The sequence below is a fragment of the Cucurbita pepo genome, chromosome LG03 (assembly GCF_002806865.2).
Source record: "Cucurbita pepo subsp. pepo cultivar mu-cu-16 chromosome LG03, ASM280686v2, whole genome shotgun sequence".
Taxonomy (NCBI): domain Eukaryota; kingdom Viridiplantae; phylum Streptophyta; class Magnoliopsida; order Cucurbitales; family Cucurbitaceae; genus Cucurbita; species Cucurbita pepo.
The window spans coordinates 2,053,984-2,074,607 of NC_036640.1; the positions used below are offsets into that span (position 1 = coordinate 2,053,984).

Here is a 20,624-nt window from a genome sequence, read left to right on the forward strand (position 1 = left end):
TTGTACAAAATTAAAATTGGGCTAAATTTATAATTTAATATATGTAATTGTAGTGGATGCATCGACAAGGGTAGTATTGTAATTACGCAACCATCTGAGAATCGGGCTGCAACGGCGCCAGATTGAGTAACACGAGTTGAAGAGTTCTTCTTGCGCTGGTTTTAGAAGTTCAGTCTCCTCCTCCTCTTCCTCTTTCCCGCGAGCTTCATCGTAACGGGTATTTGTTTCTTCCTTCTATCCAATCCTCTTTGTTTGAATGTTTATGGATTTTCCTAATCTACAATGCTTGATCGCACTCGATGTAATTGTAAACGCAATCCGTCTAGGTTTACCTCTCTGCGGTTTGATCTGCCTGCTTCTCTTTTCGAGGAAATAGAGAAATTGAATTTTAGTCTGCAGGTGTGCCAGTTAGCGGATATTGTTTGACGCTTCCGGCTTGATCTAAACGCATGTATTTGGCTTAGGTTTCGAATTGTTCGTTATCTAGCGGGTTATTGGTTCGAATTGACGATGTAGATTGCCCTACTCTTTTTGCAGTTCCATTAGGATGTTTGCATCTAGCTGCTCGTTCTTCACAGGAAGTTAGAAATTCCTGATTTTTTTTTTTTTAATGCACGTCTTTTTCTGCTGAGAAAACGTAAAGGAATGGGATACATACATGTTTCGTTATTATTTCACCTAATTAATTTTCCGCTTAAGTGAATGATTTCACAAAAAAAAAAAAAAAAAAAAAAAAGTTTCTTTCGACGTGGTTTTTGAGACCTGAGTCTTGCATCTTTTCTTTCTGCAGCTTTGGTCATTGCCAGTAACTTGAAAAAAAAAAAAACCCATGGATGCTTCAGAGCGTAGGTACTTGGAGGATGATGATACGTCAATAATGAAAACGATCAAAGGTGCTACTACAGGATTTGTTTCAGGGACCATTTTTGGGACAATTGCTGCCACTTGGTATGATGTGCCCCGTGTTGAGAGAAATGTTGCTCTGCCCGGGCTTGTGAGAACCTTGAAAATGATGGGAAACTATGGGATGACATTTGCTGCTATTGGAGGGGTATACATTGGCGTTGAGCAGCTTGTCCAGAATTATAGAATGAAAAGAGACTTCGTTAATGGAGCTATAGGTGGTTTTGCAGCTGGAGCATCTGTTCTCGGATATAAAGGTGAAACTTTGTACTCTTTCTAGTTCTTGATACGGTCGCAGTTTGAATTCTTAAATTAGCAAACGTGAACAAAGTTCTGTTAACATGTTTTATAAGTGTTGTTTCTCCTTTTCTCTGCTTGCCTGTCATAGAGGATGGAATGAAGTTTTATTTTATGAATGTGGAGAGTTTTTTTTCTTTTCTCCTAACTGAAGTTTATGTGGCATGTTTTCATCTGTTGATATTTAAATGCTAACTCCAAAAAAGTTAACACCATTTATCATTAATTTAATGCACTCATTATTGTGTTCCGTCTAACCTTTTTGGTTTTCTTACTCTCAACCTTTTTATGAAAAGTGGAACTGGTGCACTGGATGGGGATTGTAAGTATGTTATTTAAGCTCGGGTTACTGTAGGTTACAGTAGGCATATGCTTCAGCAGAAGCGCCCTCCTACTGTGATTTTTGCATCCATCTGGTGTTCTCTCTCTAAGTATTTTTGTGACTATTATGGTGTGCATATTTCAGCTAATTTGGAGTCTTTTTTTTTTAACACTTTGGTCTAGCATGACTTTCTTGCTATTGATATATTCTTTGTTTCTTGTAAAAAACAAAGAGAAAAATTATGAAAGATTACTGTTATTCTGAAGTTCAATACTGGCATGGTTACGGACTAAGCAAATGGAAGTAGCACTATTGCATAACTGTGTGAAACTGATACAGAGTACTCTAGACTTTAAGAGGCCTGGAACCCCCCCTCCCGATTCCAAAGCAAAACTAATGTACCTTTATTTTAAGGAATTTTTTTTACAATATAGAAACAACAAGTTTTCTTTATTATTATTATTGTTTAGTATGCCTCACTACTTTAAGTGAGAAAGGTCATGTGTTGTGGTAAGCAAGATTTCTTGCTATTGTTTGGGGTATTTGACTAGAGAGGAACACTAGAATTTTTAGGAAGGTTGGGAGTTCGAATGAGGAGGTCTTGGAGGGGGCTCAATTTAATGCCTCCCCATGGGCGTTTATTAATAACCTCTTTTGTGATTATGATCTTGATTCGATTTTATTAGATTAGAGACATTTTTTAGTTGGTTTGAGGTTCCCTTCACTTTTTTGTGGTTTTTTTTTTTTTTTTTTTTTTTTTTTTTTTTTTTTTTTTTTTTTGTATTCATCTTTTCTATCATTATTTCACAATGAAACTTTGGTTTCTTAAAAAAAGAAAAGTTTTAAGTATATGTTGCCTTGCATAATGTCAACAAGTCAAAATGCTCATGTGGAAGGATTGCAACTAATTGATTCTATCCATGCTCAGACTGAAGGAATGTAAGATTATATAAATTAGAAAAAGTGGGAATGGATACTTAAGTCTACTTTGAGAAAGCCATATAGTTGATTAGGAATTTTTGCTAATGGCGTTTAAAAGCAAAGGCCTGGGCATGAGATGGATAAAATGGACTAACAAATTCTTGGATCGTGTGATTGCAAACACTAGCTCCCGTTAATGGAATAAAACTCTGTTATTTTTCTTAATGGTAGACTAAGAGGGCTGTTGAGGGCTACATTTAAAAGGACAGATTTTTTTGTCATTTTGTTTCTTTCTTGATTGGAAATGTGTTGAGTAGTTTGATTGAACATGGTATTTGTGGGGTTTTCTTGAACATTTTTATTCCTTGAGGAGAACCAGGAGCATTTTCACATATTCATTTTATGGAGAGTAATTTACTTATATGCAAAGATGATAGGAAAGTGTTAGAGCATTTACTTAAGGTACATTGGATTTTTTATATTTCTTTGAACCTAAAAATAAATGCGAAAACTTCAGGTTTGTGGTCTAGAATATTCCTTTTGCTGAAGTGAGGGCTTCTGCAAAGAAAATGGTGTTTGACCTTGTAACATGTCAATTTCTTACTCGGGGATGCCTGTGCATGATAAATTCATAAGGCTAGAGTTTCGGAAGCCCATGGAAGAAGATGAAGTCCTTTATAAGTTTGAAAAATGGAAGTCTTACCTTTCTAACGGGGGAGATTGGCTCTTTGACAAGCAGGTCTTCCCACCTTACCTACCTATTTCATGTCATATTTTCCTGTGTTTAGGTAAATAAAAGTGGTAAGTTTGGAAAAAATGTTGAGGAATTTTTGTATGGCTGATAGATAATTCAGACAGGAACCTAAGCCATCTTGTACACTGGAATGTGTTGTCTTTGCCTATTGATTGTGGTGGGCTGGGGCTACTTGAGAAAGAAAAAATAGTACTGGTCGCAATGGGTATGGCACTTTTTCAGTGAATCAAATCAAATTTGGCATGAAGTGGTATCTAGCATTTATAGAAGAAAGGAAGGCGAGTGTTTACCTATTTAGACTTCATTGTCCACGATATCTAAAAATGGATAAACCATTCAACCTGCATACCTCTAGCCGGTAGCCCAATTCAGAATAACTTAGATCACAGTAAAAGTTCAACATTGAACGCCTATTAGAATCATTCCATAATTGCTAGCAAGCATAGAGTCTAGTAGATAAAAGGAGAGAGTAGTCTTGTCCAGATGTCATTCCAAAATTTAACTCTACTGCCTTCTCCCACCTAAAACATGCAACCAAAGGCTGCAGTATCCAAAATATATCTAAGCTTGGAAATATGCAAGCAACTGCTGCAGGACATTTCTGCACCTGGTGATACACCTGACTTATCCTTCCCATACCTACCATGGTGCATTACTTTCTAAAAGGAACCACAATATGCATTTGGTTAAAAATGTGTCATTTCACTTAGCTATATTTATGACGCCAAGACCTCTGTGTTCCAAAGAGCGAGAGACCTCTGTGTACTTTATTAATAGGCAGCCTCCATCCTAGTCTGCACCTCCCTAAAGAATTCTCCTCTCCTATGTTTATCAAAGTTTCTACCTTAAAGACAAATAATTAGTCTGCATCTTAGTAACAACCTCTTAGGCAGGACAGAGGCTTAAGTTTGGACTTGGACTGCAAAAGTTTGCATTCCAACTAAATTAAATGGCGCAAATTGGAGGGAAGTGCTATTTAATACACACACACACAAACACACACAAAATCTAAGACAAAGGAGGGAGGGAGAGAATTTCAAACACTCTTGTAATACCTACTTTCTCCGCTAAAGCTATGACCTTTTCTTCATAATTGTTTTTAATAATTCTAGACCTCATGTCACTCTGAATTAATCCCTACTTGGCTGAATGAATGAAAGTCATATCCACACTATGTAGTACTCGAAATTGTCTCACAAGAGGTGGCAATTGCCTGATATGGGTATAGCTTGATTGTTATATTTGTCACAATAATCCCTATCAGCACATTTTTGTAAAGTGAAGTGTCATTCTCATCTTTCTGATCCGTTGCTTTAGGATGTGTTCCTAATCTGTTTTCTTTTCATGTCCCTAATAAGTAAACTTGGTCTGAAAGTGGTTAACTGTTTCTATTGTTTTCTTTCAGGAAAAAGTATTCCAACAGCCATTTCTGCTGGAGCTGCTTTGGCAGTTACTTCTGCACTAATTGATGTTGGTGGTCAGACCACAAGAATTGACAATGGCAAGGAGTACTACCCTTACACCACCAAGAAGAGATCCCACATCGAGTAGCATTACTAATATTTGCAGCAATTGGTTGGCTTTCTCTTTTGGTTTTCCAGAGATGTAATTATACTCTCAGTTCTCTTGAGCGAGCTTAACAGCGATGGTTGTATGAATAAAAAGGTACTCTCAATTTGTTCAACTTGTTTTTATGGTTAGTTTCGGATTTATCACCATTAATATGTGGAAGCTTTCTACTAGCAAAATTGTCAAATGGCACTATGTTTTCCTCTTTCAGGGAAATTTTATATCTCACTATGGTTAGTTTCTTCGGTTCTTTCTCATAATGGATTCATATATATACTTGTGTATCAGTTTTATACTAAGCTGCATTTAATCCTTTACGGCATTGAAGCTTGAGTTGTCACATTACTTAAGCATCTAATATTAATCTCTCACTTCCCTTCATAGCTTAACAACAGATTAGAAGTTTGTTATTAATCTCTTAGTTTAATCAATGATTATCTTTCAGGTTATAGCTTGACAAGTCTTTCTAGTTAAAGTTCAACTCCTAACTTTAGCTTGATTAGTCGCCGATCATCGAACTTAGCTTGTCAGCTCTCGACAAACTCGATACTTTGGTCAAGTTTCACCTATCCATTTGAGCTTGTCTAGCTATTTAACTCAACTAAAGGTTAGATTATAGAGCTTGGATGACCAATTCTACTTGGTTGAAACTTACCCGACACCCATGATATTAAAAGTGTCATATCTTGAAATCAGAGGGTGACTTCTCTCGTAAGGAATGGATATGCACATAGATGTGAGGCAATATATTAACCCTAATATTGGCTCTCCCATGAACTTCTTTTTGGGCATAGGAATAATTGGGTTCCTTCAAAAGCACTATTTCTTACCAAAGCTTTATTCTTTACATTTTGTTGTGTCTCAAAAAAGAGTCTTCCAAGTTCCTATCTCCCCCCTTTCAATGGAATATATTATATATATGTTTTATGCATGGAGGTGTGCTTGATTCTGATGCTTTGGATACCACCCCCACCACTTTTTCTTGTGCATTCTATTCTTCTATAAAGTCATTGAGTTTATGCAATCCATGCAACTTCTTTAACATCTGTACAACTCTCTCGCTTTTTGATATGTTTGTTAGTAAACCGTAGATGAATGCTAATTCGATACTCGTACAATATGTACTTAATACTTACTGTATCGGTTTTGAAGCAATTGTTTATTGTACTTTTATCATACCTCAAATAACGTATCTTATAACGTAATTGAATCTTCAATCAATCAACTCGAAATTACATCGCTTACGACCTAACAACGTATGTCCAAGCTTCTGTGTATCATGTTATGAAAACCTTATAGACTCAGAATGGTTTCATACATCTTTAGCCGTCATCAAAACCCGATCCGTTTTTAATATTTTAAGCCATATCTACGCCATATCTACTCTTAAAATAAATAAAGAAATAATCATCAACGAAGAATAAAATAGAGTTAATGTCAATTAACGTTGAACTGTATTTATAAACTATTTATAAACTGCGGTATCTTGAATTGTATTTATAAACTATTTATAAACTGCGGTATCTTGAATTATTTCTTAATCAGTCTAAAAAAAAATGAAGTAAGCGATCTCTCACCCTTCTATATTTCCATAGCATGAATACAACATATTGGTAAAGAATCAAACTTTTTGAATATTGATTCTTCATCTCTTTTTTTTATGCGTTTTTTGGATTGGAGTGAACTTTTTTTACTTTTGAATTTAGGTTAAAATTATGTAATTACTCGAAAGAATAAAATTACTTAGAGAGGTCATTTTAGATCATTGAAGTTTTCTCGCTTCCCAAATTAGTACCAAATTTAAAATATCCACTCATTCCATGAGTATATCTTATCCAATGGAACTATACCAACAAATGAAATACTCACACATACCAAAAAAACAAAGAATCCAAAGACATTTGATTCATCCCTGGAACCGACCCAATTCAACTTAATCCAACACTGTTCATCATTTTTCACAGTTCCCCAAGTCACACGGAGAGCGAGAAAACAAAAAAGAGAAACGCAGTAGAGAAGAGGAGATGAAGATGGAAGAAGAGTTGCTAATTCCATGTTAAGTATCTTAATTATTAGCCCAAAGCAACAGAGATAGATATCCACCGCACCTGTGAGCTCCCATGGTGGTTCTTCACACGCTTCTTTGGGCCCCTCCACCTCCCACCTCTTCCATACTAAATACTCTCTCCACCCCCCCCTAACAATTTCTGTATATTTCTCGCAGATTCATCAGATCCCAACCCATAAAGCAAATTCTGCAAAAAGCAAAAGCATTCCTGCTCTGCAAACCCCTCTTTCCTTTGCTTTCCCCCTCTCCTTTTCTCTTCTTTTCCTTCTTTCTTTTCCCTCTTTATCCTCACCCCTTCATTCCCTTCTCTTCGTTAAACATCACCGCTTTCTCTTTTCCTCTCCTGGGTTTCTGTCGGCGATGATTTTTTTCCCTCCAAAACCCCTCTCAATCGCCTTCACCCCATTTTAGGTGCTCTCTTAATCTTCAATGGCTTTGCATGATCCTTTTAGTTTTCGTGTGAAATCCTCGTTTTGATTGGTTTTTCTTTGTGTTTGTGTGGCTTAATCGTGTTTTCTTTCGGATATGATATGCTCTGTTCTTGTTAGTGCCTTTAACGCTCTGTTTTTCTCTTACTCTGTATGTTTCTTGGGAAATTTCTTGAAAGGATGATGAAATTTCGTTTTGGGTTTTTGTGGGTTTTGAAACTAAACCCTGATTAGTGTCTAGAAAGTTCTCGAAACCCAAATGCTTCTTCTGGGTGTGGCGTAATTAGCATTACACACTATGTTCTGTTTTTGTTTCCAGAAAATGACGAACTCATGGCTGTCTTTGTTTTTGTCCTTTCTCGTGGATGATAACGTAGTAATCTTGAGCTTGAAGGAGAATTTCTCTTCTGGGTTTTTGCATTTTTGTGGTGTTTTTAGATGAAAGCCTCTGTGGTTTGGTTTAATCTTGTGGATTTCTCTGTTTTGGAATGTTCAGGGTTCTGGCACATAGATCTGATACTATCCGACAGGAACTGTTTGGATTTCTATGTACTACTTTTGAGGTAATATTATTTTATGAAGTTATAAGATCTTTGTATTTTTTTAATCCATTTGAGTTGTTGATATTCAAAATAGTTTGGGATAGCTTACCTACTTTTGTGTTTTAATTTTGTGAGTTCGATGTTGCATGTCTGTGTCTAGAACTGCTAATATTTCGAGTCTTTTAAGGAACTTTGGTTTGAAATTTTCATAGTTTGAGGCGATCTTAATCTATTCACTTACTGTAACGGCTAGCTGTTTTTGTTTTATTCTTCTGTTNATTTGATTCATCCCTGGAACCGACCCAATTCAACTTAATCCAACACTGTTCATCATTTTTCACAGTTCCCCAAGTCACACGGAGAGCGAGAAAACAAAAAAGAGAAACGCAGTAGAGAAGAGGAGATGAAGATGGAAGAAGAGTTGCTAATTCCATGTTAAGTATCTTAATTATTAGCCCAAAGCAACAGAGATANCAGGTTTGTGGTCTAGAATATTCCTTTTGCTGAAGTGAGGGCTTCTGCAAAGAAAATGGTGTTTGACCTTGTAACATGTCAATTTCTTACTCGGGGATGCCTGTGCATGATAAATTCATAAGGCTAGAGTTTCGGAAGCCCATGGAAGAAGATGAAGTCCTTTATAAGTTTGAAAAATGGAAGTCTTACCTTTCTAACGGGGGAGATTGGCTCTTTGACAAGCAGGTCTTCCCACCTTACCTACCTATTTCATGTCATATTTTCCTGTGTTTAGGTAAATAAAAGTGGTAAGTTTGGAAAAAATGTTGAGGAATTTTTGTATGGCTGATAGATAATTCAGACAGGAACCTAAGCCATCTTGTACACTGGAATGTGTTGTCTTTGCCTATTGATTGTGGTGGGCTGGGGCTACTTGAGAAAGAAAAAATAGTACTGGTCGCAATGGGTATGGCACTTTTTCAGTGAATCAAATCAAATTTGGCATGAAGTGGTATCTAGCATTTATAGAAGAAAGGAAGGCGAGTGTTTACCTATTTAGACTTCATTGTCCACGATATCTAAAAATGGATAAACCATTCAACCTGCATACCTCTAGCCGGTAGCCCAATTCAGAATAACTTAGATCACAGTAAAAGTTCAACATTGAACGCCTATTAGAATCATTCCATAATTGCTAGCAAGCATAGAGTCTAGTAGATAAAAGGAGAGAGTAGTCTTGTCCAGATGTCATTCCAAAATTTAACTCTACTGCCTTCTCCCACCTAAAACATGCAACCAAAGGCTGCAGTATCCAAAATATATCTAAGCTTGGAAATATGCAAGCAACTGCTGCAGGACATTTCTGCACCTGGTGATACACCTGACTTATCCTTCCCATACCTACCATGGTGCATTACTTTCTAAAAGGAACCACAATATGCATTTGGTTAAAAATGTGTCATTTCACTTAGCTATATTTATGACGCCAAGACCTCTGTGTTCCAAAGAGCGAGAGACCTCTGTGTACTTTATTAATAGGCAGCCTCCATCCTAGTCTGCACCTCCCTAAAGAATTCTCCTCTCCTATGTTTATCAAAGTTTCTACCTTAAAGACAAATAATTAGTCTGCATCTTAGTAACAACCTCTTAGGCAGGACAGAGGCTTAAGTTTGGACTTGGACTGCAAAAGTTTGCATTCCAACTAAATTAAATGGCGCAAATTGGAGGGAAGTGCTATTTAATACACACACACACAAACACACACAAAATCTAAGACAAAGGAGGGAGGGAGAGAATTTCAAACACTCTTGTAATACCTACTTTCTCCGCTAAAGCTATGACCTTTTCTTCATAATTGTTTTTAATAATTCTAGACCTCATGTCACTCTGAATTAATCCCTACTTGGCTGAATGAATGAAAGTCATATCCACACTATGTAGTACTCGAAATTGTCTCACAAGAGGTGGCAATTGCCTGATATGGGTATAGCTTGATTGTTATATTTGTCACAATAATCCCTATCAGCACATTTTTGTAAAGTGAAGTGTCATTCTCATCTTTCTGATCCGTTGCTTTAGGATGTGTTCCTAATCTGTTTTCTTTTCATGTCCCTAATAAGTAAACTTGGTCTGAAAGTGGTTAACTGTTTCTATTGTTTTCTTTCAGGAAAAAGTATTCCAACAGCCATTTCTGCTGGAGCTGCTTTGGCAGTTACTTCTGCACTAATTGATGTTGGTGGTCAGACCACAAGAATTGACAATGGCAAGGAGTACTACCCTTACACCACCAAGAAGAGATCCCACATCGAGTAGCATTACTAATATTTGCAGCAATTGGTTGGCTTTCTCTTTTGGTTTTCCAGAGATGTAATTATACTCTCAGTTCTCTTGAGCGAGCTTAACAGCGATGGTTGTATGAATAAAAAGGTACTCTCAATTTGTTCAACTTGTTTTTATGGTTAGTTTCGGATTTATCACCATTAATATGTGGAAGCTTTCTACTAGCAAAATTGTCAAATGGCACTATGTTTTCCTCTTTCAGGGAAATTTTATATCTCACTATGGTTAGTTTCTTCGGTTCTTTCTCATAATGGATTCATATATATACTTGTGTATCAGTTTTATACTAAGCTGCATTTAATCCTTTACGGCATTGAAGCTTGAGTTGTCACATTACTTAAGCATCTAATATTAATCTCTCACTTCCCTTCATAGCTTAACAACAGATTAGAAGTTTGTTATTAATCTCTTAGTTTAATCAATGATTATCTTTCAGGTTATAGCTTGACAAGTCTTTCTAGTTAAAGTTCAACTCCTAACTTTAGCTTGATTAGTCGCCGATCATCGAACTTAGCTTGTCAGCTCTCGACAAACTCGATACTTTGGTCAAGTTTCACCTATCCATTTGAGCTTGTCTAGCTATTTAACTCAACTAAAGGTTAGATTATAGAGCTTGGATGACCAATTCTACTTGGTTGAAACTTACCCGACACCCATGATATTAAAAGTGTCATATCTTGAAATCAGAGGGTGACTTCTCTCGTAAGGAATGGATATGCACATAGATGTGAGGCAATATATTAACCCTAATATTGGCTCTCCCATGAACTTCTTTTTGGGCATAGGAATAATTGGGTTCCTTCAAAAGCACTATTTCTTACCAAAGCTTTATTCTTTACATTTTGTTGTGTCTCAAAAAAGAGTCTTCCAAGTTCCTATCTCCCCCCTTTCAATGGAATATATTATATATATGTTTTATGCATGGAGGTGTGCTTGATTCTGATGCTTTGGATACCACCCCCACCACTTTTTCTTGTGCATTCTATTCTTCTATAAAGTCATTGAGTTTATGCAATCCATGCAACTTCTTTAACATCTGTACAACTCTCTCGCTTTTTGATATGTTTGTTAGTAAACCGTAGATGAATGCTAATTCGATACTCGTACAATATGTACTTAATACTTACTGTATCGGTTTTGAAGCAATTGTTTATTGTACTTTTATCATACCTCAAATAACGTATCTTATAACGTAATTGAATCTTCAATCAATCAACTCGAAATTACATCGCTTACGACCTAACAACGTATGTCCAAGCTTCTGTGTATCATGTTATGAAAACCTTATAGACTCAGAATGGTTTCATACATCTTTAGCCGTCATCAAAACCCGATCCGTTTTTAATATTTTAAGCCATATCTACGCCATATCTACTCTTAAAATAAATAAAGAAATAATCATCAACGAAGAATAAAATAGAGTTAATGTCAATTAACGTTGAACTGTATTTATAAACTATTTATAAACTGCGGTATCTTGAATTGTATTTATAAACTATTTATAAACTGCGGTATCTTGAATTATTTCTTAATCAGTCTAAAAAAAAATGAAGTAAGCGATCTCTCACCCTTCTATATTTCCATAGCATGAATACAACATATTGGTAAAGAATCAAACTTTTTGAATATTGATTCTTCATCTCTTTTTTTTATGCGTTTTTTGGATTGGAGTGAACTTTTTTTACTTTTGAATTTAGGTTAAAATTATGTAATTACTCGAAAGAATAAAATTACTTAGAGAGGTCATTTTAGATCATTGAAGTTTTCTCGCTTCCCAAATTAGTACCAAATTTAAAATATCCACTCATTCCATGAGTATATCTTATCCAATGGAACTATACCAACAAATGAAATACTCACACATACCAAAAAAACAAAGAATCCAAAGACATTTGATTCATCCCTGGAACCGACCCAATTCAACTTAATCCAACACTGTTCATCATTTTTCACAGTTCCCCAAGTCACACGGAGAGCGAGAAAACAAAAAAGAGAAACGCAGTAGAGAAGAGGAGATGAAGATGGAAGAAGAGTTGCTAATTCCATGTTAAGTATCTTAATTATTAGCCCAAAGCAACAGAGATAGATATCCACCGCACCTGTGAGCTCCCATGGTGGTTCTTCACACGCTTCTTTGGGCCCCTCCACCTCCCACCTCTTCCATACTAAATACTCTCTCCACCCCCCCCTAACAATTTCTGTATATTTCTCGCAGATTCATCAGATCCCAACCCATAAAGCAAATTCTGCAAAAAGCAAAAGCATTCCTGCTCTGCAAACCCCTCTTTCCTTTGCTTTCCCCCTCTCCTTTTCTCTTCTTTTCCTTCTTTCTTTTCCCTCTTTATCCTCACCCCTTCATTCCCTTCTCTTCGTTAAACATCACCGCTTTCTCTTTTCCTCTCCTGGGTTTCTGTCGGCGATGATTTTTTTCCCTCCAAAACCCCTCTCAATCGCCTTCACCCCATTTTAGGTGCTCTCTTAATCTTCAATGGCTTTGCATGATCCTTTTAGTTTTCGTGTGAAATCCTCGTTTTGATTGGTTTTTCTTTGTGTTTGTGTGGCTTAATCGTGTTTTCTTTCGGATATGATATGCTCTGTTCTTGTTAGTGCCTTTAACGCTCTGTTTTTCTCTTACTCTGTATGTTTCTTGGGAAATTTCTTGAAAGGATGATGAAATTTCGTTTTGGGTTTTTGTGGGTTTTGAAACTAAACCCTGATTAGTGTCTAGAAAGTTCTCGAAACCCAAATGCTTCTTCTGGGTGTGGCGTAATTAGCATTACACACTATGTTCTGTTTTTGTTTCCAGAAAATGACGAACTCATGGCTGTCTTTGTTTTTGTCCTTTCTCGTGGATGATAACGTAGTAATCTTGAGCTTGAAGGAGAATTTCTCTTCTGGGTTTTTGCATTTTTGTGGTGTTTTTAGATGAAAGCCTCTGTGGTTTGGTTTAATCTTGTGGATTTCTCTGTTTTGGAATGTTCAGGGTTCTGGCACATAGATCTGATACTATCCGACAGGAACTGTTTGGATTTCTATGTACTACTTTTGAGGTAATATTATTTTATGAAGTTATAAGATCTTTGTATTTTTTTAATCCATTTGAGTTGTTGATATTCAAAATAGTTTGGGATAGCTTACCTACTTTTGTGTTTTAATTTTGTGAGTTCGATGTTGCATGTCTGTGTCTAGAACTGCTAATATTTCGAGTCTTTTAAGGAACTTTGGTTTGAAATTTTCATAGTTTGAGGCGATCTTAATCTATTCACTTACTGTAACGGCTAGCTGTTTTTGTTTTATTCTTCTGTTCTTCCTTATTTTATAGGCTTCTGAGAACTTTTTGACATAATTTGGATTCAGCTTCAGATTCTGTGAGGAAATCGGACTGTTTTCGACTGCTAGTTATTTCGGATTCGGGTCTTGTTGCGTATCACCGAGAAGATGCAGAGGCCACCACCGGAGGACTTTCTATTGAAGGAGACCAATCCCCATCTTGGTGGGGGGAAGGTCACCGGAGATAAGCTCACGAGCACGTATGACCTCGTTGAGCAAATGCAGTATCTCTATGTTCGTGTTGTCAAAGCGAGAGATTTGCCTGGAAAGGATGCTACAGGCAGCTGTGACCCTTATGTGGAAGTAAAGCTCGGAAACTACAAGGGTACGACTCGACATTTTGAGAAGAAGTCAAATCCTGAATGGAACCAGGTTTTTGCGTTTTCGAAAGACCGGATTCAGTCTTCAGTGCTTGAGGTTACTGTGAAGGATAAAGATTTTGTGAAGGATGATTTCATGGGTCGTGTTTTGTTCGACATGAATGAGATTCCAAAACGTGTTCCACCCGACAGTCCATTGGCTCCTCAATGGTATAGATTGGACGACAAAAAAGGCGTTAAACTGAAAGGAGAACTAATGTTGGCTGTTTGGATGGGCACTCAAGCTGATGAAGCATTTCCTGAAGCATGGCATTCAGATGCTGCGACCGTCAGTGGAACCGATGGTCTAGCGAATATCCGATCGAAGGTGTATCTTTCACCCAAGCTCTGGTATTTACGGGTTAACGTTATCGAAGCTCAGGACTTACAGCCTACTGATAAGGGTCGATACCCGGAAGTCTTTGTGAAGGCTATCCTGGGAAATCAAGCGTTGAGAACACGGATTTCTCAGAACAGAACAATCAATCCTATGTGGAATGAGGATTTGATGTTTGTAGCTGCAGAACCATTCGAGGAACCGCTGATTTTGAACGTTGAGGACCGTGTTGCTCCGAATAAGGATGAAACCCTTGGTCGATGTGCAATTCCTTTGCAATACGTTGACCGGAGATTAGACCATAAACCCATCAACAGCAAATGGTTCAATCTCGAGAAGCATGTCGTCCTTGAAGGCGAAAAGAAAAAAGAACTCAAGTTCGCTAGCCGAATTCATATGAGGATCTGTTTGGAAGGCGGTTACCATGTTTTGGATGAATCTACACACTACAGCAGTGATCTTCGACCTACAGCGAAAGTATTGTGGAAGCAGAGCATTGGGGTGTTGGAGTTGGGTATCCTCAACGCTCAGGGACTGATGCCTATGAAGACTAAAGACGGTCGTGGGACGACAGATGCATATTGTGTAGCGAAATACGGGCAGAAGTGGGTTCGAACTAGGACGATCATTGATAGCTTCACACCGAAGTGGAATGAGCAGTACACTTGGGAAGTTTTTGATCCTTGTACGGTGGTTACGATCGGTGTTTTTGATAATTGTCATTTGCACGGAGATAAAGGTGCAGGGACGAAAGATTCACGGATCGGGAAGGTGAGGATACGTCTTTCAACTCTCGAAACGGATCGGGTTTACACACATTCGTATCCTCTTCTAGTTTTACATCAAAATGGAGTGAAGAAGATGGGTGAGATACATTTGGCAGTGAGGTTCACTTGCTCATCCTTACTGAACATGATGCATATGTACACACATCCCCTGCTTCCCAAAATGCATTACATTCATCCTTTGACCGTGAGCCAGCTCGATAGCTTAAGGCATCAGGCGACTCAGATTGTATCGATGAGACTGAGCCGGGCCGAGCCACCGTTGAGGAAAGAGGTAGTCGAATACATGCTGGATGTCGGCTCCCACATGTGGAGTATGCGAAGAAGCAAAGCGAATTTCTTCAGGATTATGGGAGTTTTAAGTGGATTAATAGCAGTAGGGAAATGGTTTGATCAAATTTGCAACTGGAAAAACCCGATTACGACTGTACTGATACACATCCTGTTCATAATACTCGTCATGTACCCCGAGCTCATCCTGCCCACCATTTTCCTCTACCTGTTCTTGATCGGAGTTTGGTACTACCGGTGGAGGCCGAGGCATCCGCCACACATGGACACCCGTCTGTCACACGCAGACTCTGCACACCCTGATGAACTCGATGAAGAATTCGACACATTCCCGACATCGAGGCCTGGTGACATAGTGAGGATGAGGTACGACCGACTAAGGAGCATTGCTGGGAGGATTCAGACCGTTGTTGGCGATTTGGCGACTCAAGGAGAAAGGCTGCAATCCTTGCTTAGCTGGAGAGACCCGAGAGCGACAGCCCTGTTTGTTCTGTTCTGTCTTGTCGCTGCCATTGTCTTATACGTCACACCGTTCCAAGTCGTGGCGCTGCTGACTGGATTTTATGTGTTGAGACACCCCAGATTCCGGCATAAGCTCCCCTCTGTGCCACTCAACTTCTTCAGGAGGCTGCCTGCAAAGACAGATTGTATGTTGTGATAAGAGCCTGATGACCAATGTCTGCAGCTCCCCTCCCATAATCTTGGAACCACCGTCATCGACATCATCGACATCACCACGGTATCACCACGGTATCGTTGTTATTTCTGCATTCGTCTCTCAGTTAGATAATCTAATCGAAGCAGGGAAGAAAGAAAAAAAAAAAAAAAAAAAAAAAAAANGTCTGATTTTTTGTTCTTTTATGTGTTTTTTCTTTTGTTTCCTTCCTCTGTGGATCATGTTAAAACTCTTTTCATATGTCCATAAAATGCTGTTAAGCTCCCTCCCATTATAAATCATCTTGTAATGTAACAATGTATGTATTAGTTTCGTCTAAAAACTAGCTCATCACCCGTCCATCGGACAAGGAAGCGACCGTGCATACGGCACAATAGGCTACCAGTCGAGGTCGGGGGCGACAGAGGCTATCGGATTTAGAATTTGTGTGTTCTTAGCATGTGGTTGTTTGGTGTGGAGGAATTTAGGGACAGTGATATGTTTTATTGAAGAAGGACATGTTTGATGCGAGACACGAGGAGGGTGTCTGGTCTGTTGTGTGTAGTGAAAGCTTATCTCTGTCGGTCCACTTGCTTTGTTCCTTATCTGTTTCGTTTTTAAATATTATTATTATTAACCAAAACTCACCGTTTTCTGGGCTCTGTTTTCAAATATACGCCCACCTCTTATTTTTTTGTTTATATATATATATATGATATATATAGGAAAATGATAAATATGTAGGGATTTCTTTCTTCTTTTGTACTCAATTGTTATGATGGGCTTGATCATACTGGGCCACAGGCCCAATATATGCCTATGATATTAATTCGTTCGTTTGTTCGTCGAGCTATTTACTCAATTGTAGACATATCTAGAATGTTTCTAATAGAGGGATAAATAGTGAACTTATGTCATTTATTCGCGTTCCAACAAAAGGTTTTCTGTACTCGAAACCGACACAGGTGGATGGGTATTCTCGCGTTCTAAAAAAAGGGTATCTGTACTCGAAACCGACATAGGTGGATGGGTATCCTCGCATTCTAACAAAAGGGTATTTGTACTCAAAACCGACACAGGTGGATGGGTATTCTCGCGTTATAACAAAAGGGTATTTGTAAATCGAAATCGACACAGGTGGATGAGTATTGTCGCGTTCTAACAAAAGGGTATTTGTACTCGAAACCGACTAGGAGACAACTCTCTTGAACTTATTTTTATTATTTTGAAATGTCAAAAAAGTGATTTTAATAATTTCACATTATACCTTTAAAGTCAATTTTATTGATTTTGGGTAATTAAAATTGATTTTTAATAATTTCAGGTAAATTTAATGTTTTTTTTCCCCTAAAAAAACAAAATTAGTGTTTGATAAAAATGTCTTTTGAAATAATAAATTAGTTTAAATCGCTTTTCTAAGAATGACTTTTTCCAAAAAGTAATTAACTAAGAAACAAATTAAAATCACAATATAGTAATTTAAACGTACCTAAATTAATTTATAATTAAAATCTCAAAAGTCAAACATTATAAAATAAAGAGTGTTTTAATAATTAAAAAATACCTTTTTTTCATTAATAAAAAAAGTATTTAAATTAAGTATATATATATATATATATATATATCATCATTTTGGGAACCAACCGACCATTTTTTATATGCATTTATTGATGGATTTTTTTTAAAAAAAAATTCCTACGTTTAATTATTTCTTGAAGAATCCATGTTCCTAAAAAATAGAGTATATTGAATTAAAAACATTTACTAAATTTGATATTATTAAAAATAAAGTCAAAGAACATGAGAAAATTGATGTATTTTTCGACAACTTTATTTCATAAATTATATGTTGTCGAACAATGAATTTGGTCGTGTCTATTTTCAATTATTCTTTTCCACTGAAATTAATTACTTTGAATATTCTTGGCCACTAAATCAAATTGCAAAACAAAATACTTTCTTCATTAAAAAATCTAATTTTTTTAATAAATAATTTAATCTTATAAAATTTTAAATAATATTAAATAATAGCCTTCAACTAAGCGTGCTTTGTTACCCTACATTTCATTGTCAACTTTGGGGTTGAAATTAAGATTATCGAGAAAATTAAGATTTTAAAATAATAAATATAAATAAATAATCAAAACGATTTTTTTTAATTTTTTTTAATTTTTTTTAATGTTTTTTTACAAAGGAATATCTAATTTGGTCAATTGCGTACGTGTTATTTCATACCATTTTCAAAGTTTAATTAGCTGAACTCATGTAAACTAAAATTGATTAATTATTAAAACAAACAATTATTTGATAATTTTTCAAAGGCTCTATGATAGTGACGTTCCATTATATAAAAAAAGTCAACTATGACAAAATTTATTTTATTTTATTTTTCATTTTTTTAATATATCATTGGATTAATTAAATTTGTATTTGGTTTTAATAATTAAATGAATAGTGGTGTAAGTCACGCAATCCTAATATTTGAACTAATATGCAAAATTAGAATTTTAATTTCATGTTTCAAACTTTAATTTATTTAATAAAACTATACTCAATTTTTTTTAATTTAAATAAAATATTTTATTATTATTATTATTATTCGTGTAACAGTCCAAATCTCCTCTTTGAACTTTCTGTAACGGTGTCAGTTGGGGAGATGTTTTCACACCCTTATAAAAAAAAAAATGATACGTTTACCTCTGCAACTGATGTGAGATCTTACAATCTACCCGCTTTGATGAGATCTCACAATATCTATTGGCGAAATTGTTTCAATAATAAAAATTTCATAATTTAACGCATGGGAGAATATGGCATTAGTGTGAATGACTCTAGCTCAAAGGTTAGTGAATCCTACTTCCATTCTTTTTTAGAGAAAGAACCGACCTCAACTAACCAAATGGGCTAGCTGCTCTTTTATCTGTTGCTATCTCTGATCGACTGCATTAGCACTTGTGGAATTGGTCTTCGACAATAACTTAAGAGTCGTTCAAATAGAAGTAAGAAACGAATTCAATTTATCCGGGGGCAACTCAGTCCATTAACCTTCTCTTTCTCTTTCTGGCTAAGCCTATCGGAAAAATGGCACCGAACACCCCTAATAAACTTGCTTGTGTTTAACCTAGCAATTCTATATTAGGTGAATTCTAGGAATTTTTGTAGCGATGAGGTCGTATAGTTGATTTTACGATAACATAGACAATGCATGCACAATACAAAAAACATAACCAACCTCAAAAAGGGATGAAACTGAATAACCGGTCAAACCACCACAACCAACCTCAGCCCACGGTCGGCCTTGCACAATACGGAAGAGTTGCGATGGCTTTGTGCGGAACTGACGGCGGCGAGCAATTACTCCGACAGAGAGAACTGCAAAAGAAAACAAGAGAACGACAGGTGACGCTGTGGATCAACGGTGGAACGAGGAGGAGCCGAGGCGGTGTCGCAGGCGGCGAACATCAGAGGAGACCACCGGGTGCGGCAGCCAGGGAGGTGGGTTGGCGAAAGATGCAAGAGGCAAGGGAGTAAGAGGGTTCGTGAGAAATAAAGGGGAAAACTTTAATTGGATTATTAAAATCCTTGAATTTATTAAATTCTAGAAATTTAATTATCTTTCACTTATCTTAATTTGTTTAATTAGCTTAATCAAACCACAAAATTAACTTTACTTGAAAATCCCAACATTATAATTACATCATAAATACGAAAAATAAATGATGATTGACGTCAATATTAGGTCTAATAATAAAATTATAAGTTATCCTATTTTTTATTACTAAAGGGTACATCTGTCATTTTAAAATTTTACCGACTAAATGTAAAATTTGGAGGATAAAAAAATTATTTAAATCACACATTTTAATCTTTTTTAAAAAATCAAATACAAACTAAAATACAAATTTATCGATAAATTTGTTTTTGTTTTTAAATAAATAAATAAACTTTTTTTTTTAATATTCGGTTAGAAATGTCCTTATGTTCCGGATTAGTTAGAAGACCAAGAACATAACAATAGCGGGAAAAGTGGGTACGGTACCTGTGGGCCCCACCGATTTTTTAATATTTTTCTACAGTACTTTTAAACAGTAAGGTCTCGGCCGTCCGATGACAAAATCCGGGACCCACTTTCTAACTTCCTTCGTTACATCAACGGCAATTCTAGAGCCACGTCATTGGTCAACTGTCCAAACTTTGCATTTCCCCGTCAACTGCTTCTTTTGATAATTAATTAATTAACTCATAAAATGAATAATTATAAATAATAATAATAATAATAATAATAATAATAATAAGTATTAAAGTGAAACAACCCTTATTAAAAATACCCTTATACCTCGTACCTGCCTTCTTTCTCAACGTATTTTTCTTAAATCCCTATTTTACCCCTCTTCCTCTCTTACGACGTGGTCATTGAGTGAAGACTGCCATCTTCACTGACTAATAAGAATCATTCCAACATACTTTATTCTCATTCACGTGCATCCTAGTAAAATTTTCAAACGGTCAACCCAACATAGAATTGTTCTAGACAAAACACGTTTGACTATGGAGTTCTTATAATCAAACTACCTAAAAGGAAGGTGTATCTTATTGATATAGATAGTAACTTTCATTTTCTTTAAGCATTTTTTAGTTCATCTTTTATTCCGATGTAGTCTCAGTTCATTCATGTACCTCTTCTTCTTTACTTACCAGTCACAAAATATATATATATATATATATATATATATATATATATAAAAAGTGAATATTATACTTATTTCTTACC

At 36.3% G+C, this 20,624-nt stretch overlaps 2 protein-coding genes across 3 annotated transcripts; both read left to right on the forward strand.

Annotated features, from left to right (window-relative positions):
• Positions 1 to 76: 76 nt before the first annotated feature.
• Positions 77 to 5,007, forward strand: LOC111791553 (outer envelope pore protein 16-3, chloroplastic/mitochondrial-like). Its single transcript, XM_023672938.1, has 3 exons — positions 77 to 217; positions 791 to 1,160; positions 4,603 to 5,007. Exons 2-3 carry the CDS (start codon positions 830 to 832, stop codon positions 4,746 to 4,748), a joined length of 477 nt encoding a protein of 158 aa, XP_023528706.1. The 5' UTR covers positions 77 to 217; positions 791 to 829; the 3' UTR covers positions 4,749 to 5,007.
• Positions 5,008 to 12,093: 7,086 nt separating this feature from the next.
• LOC111791552 (FT-interacting protein 1) lies at positions 12,094 to 16,148 on the forward strand. 2 transcript variants are annotated; one of them, XM_023672937.1, is made up of 3 exons: positions 12,094 to 12,566; positions 13,080 to 13,146; positions 13,419 to 16,148. In XM_023672937.1, exon 3 carries the CDS (start codon positions 13,535 to 13,537, stop codon positions 15,854 to 15,856), a length of 2,322 nt encoding a protein of 773 aa, XP_023528705.1. In that variant the 5' UTR covers positions 12,094 to 12,566; positions 13,080 to 13,146; positions 13,419 to 13,534; the 3' UTR covers positions 15,857 to 16,148. The 2 variants fall into 2 exon arrangements, with proteins under 2 accessions (XP_023528705.1, XP_023528704.1); XM_023672936.1 differs by having other exon boundaries at positions 12,095 to 12,566; positions 13,454 to 16,148.
• The last annotated feature ends 4,476 nt before the right edge of the window (positions 16,149 to 20,624 follow it).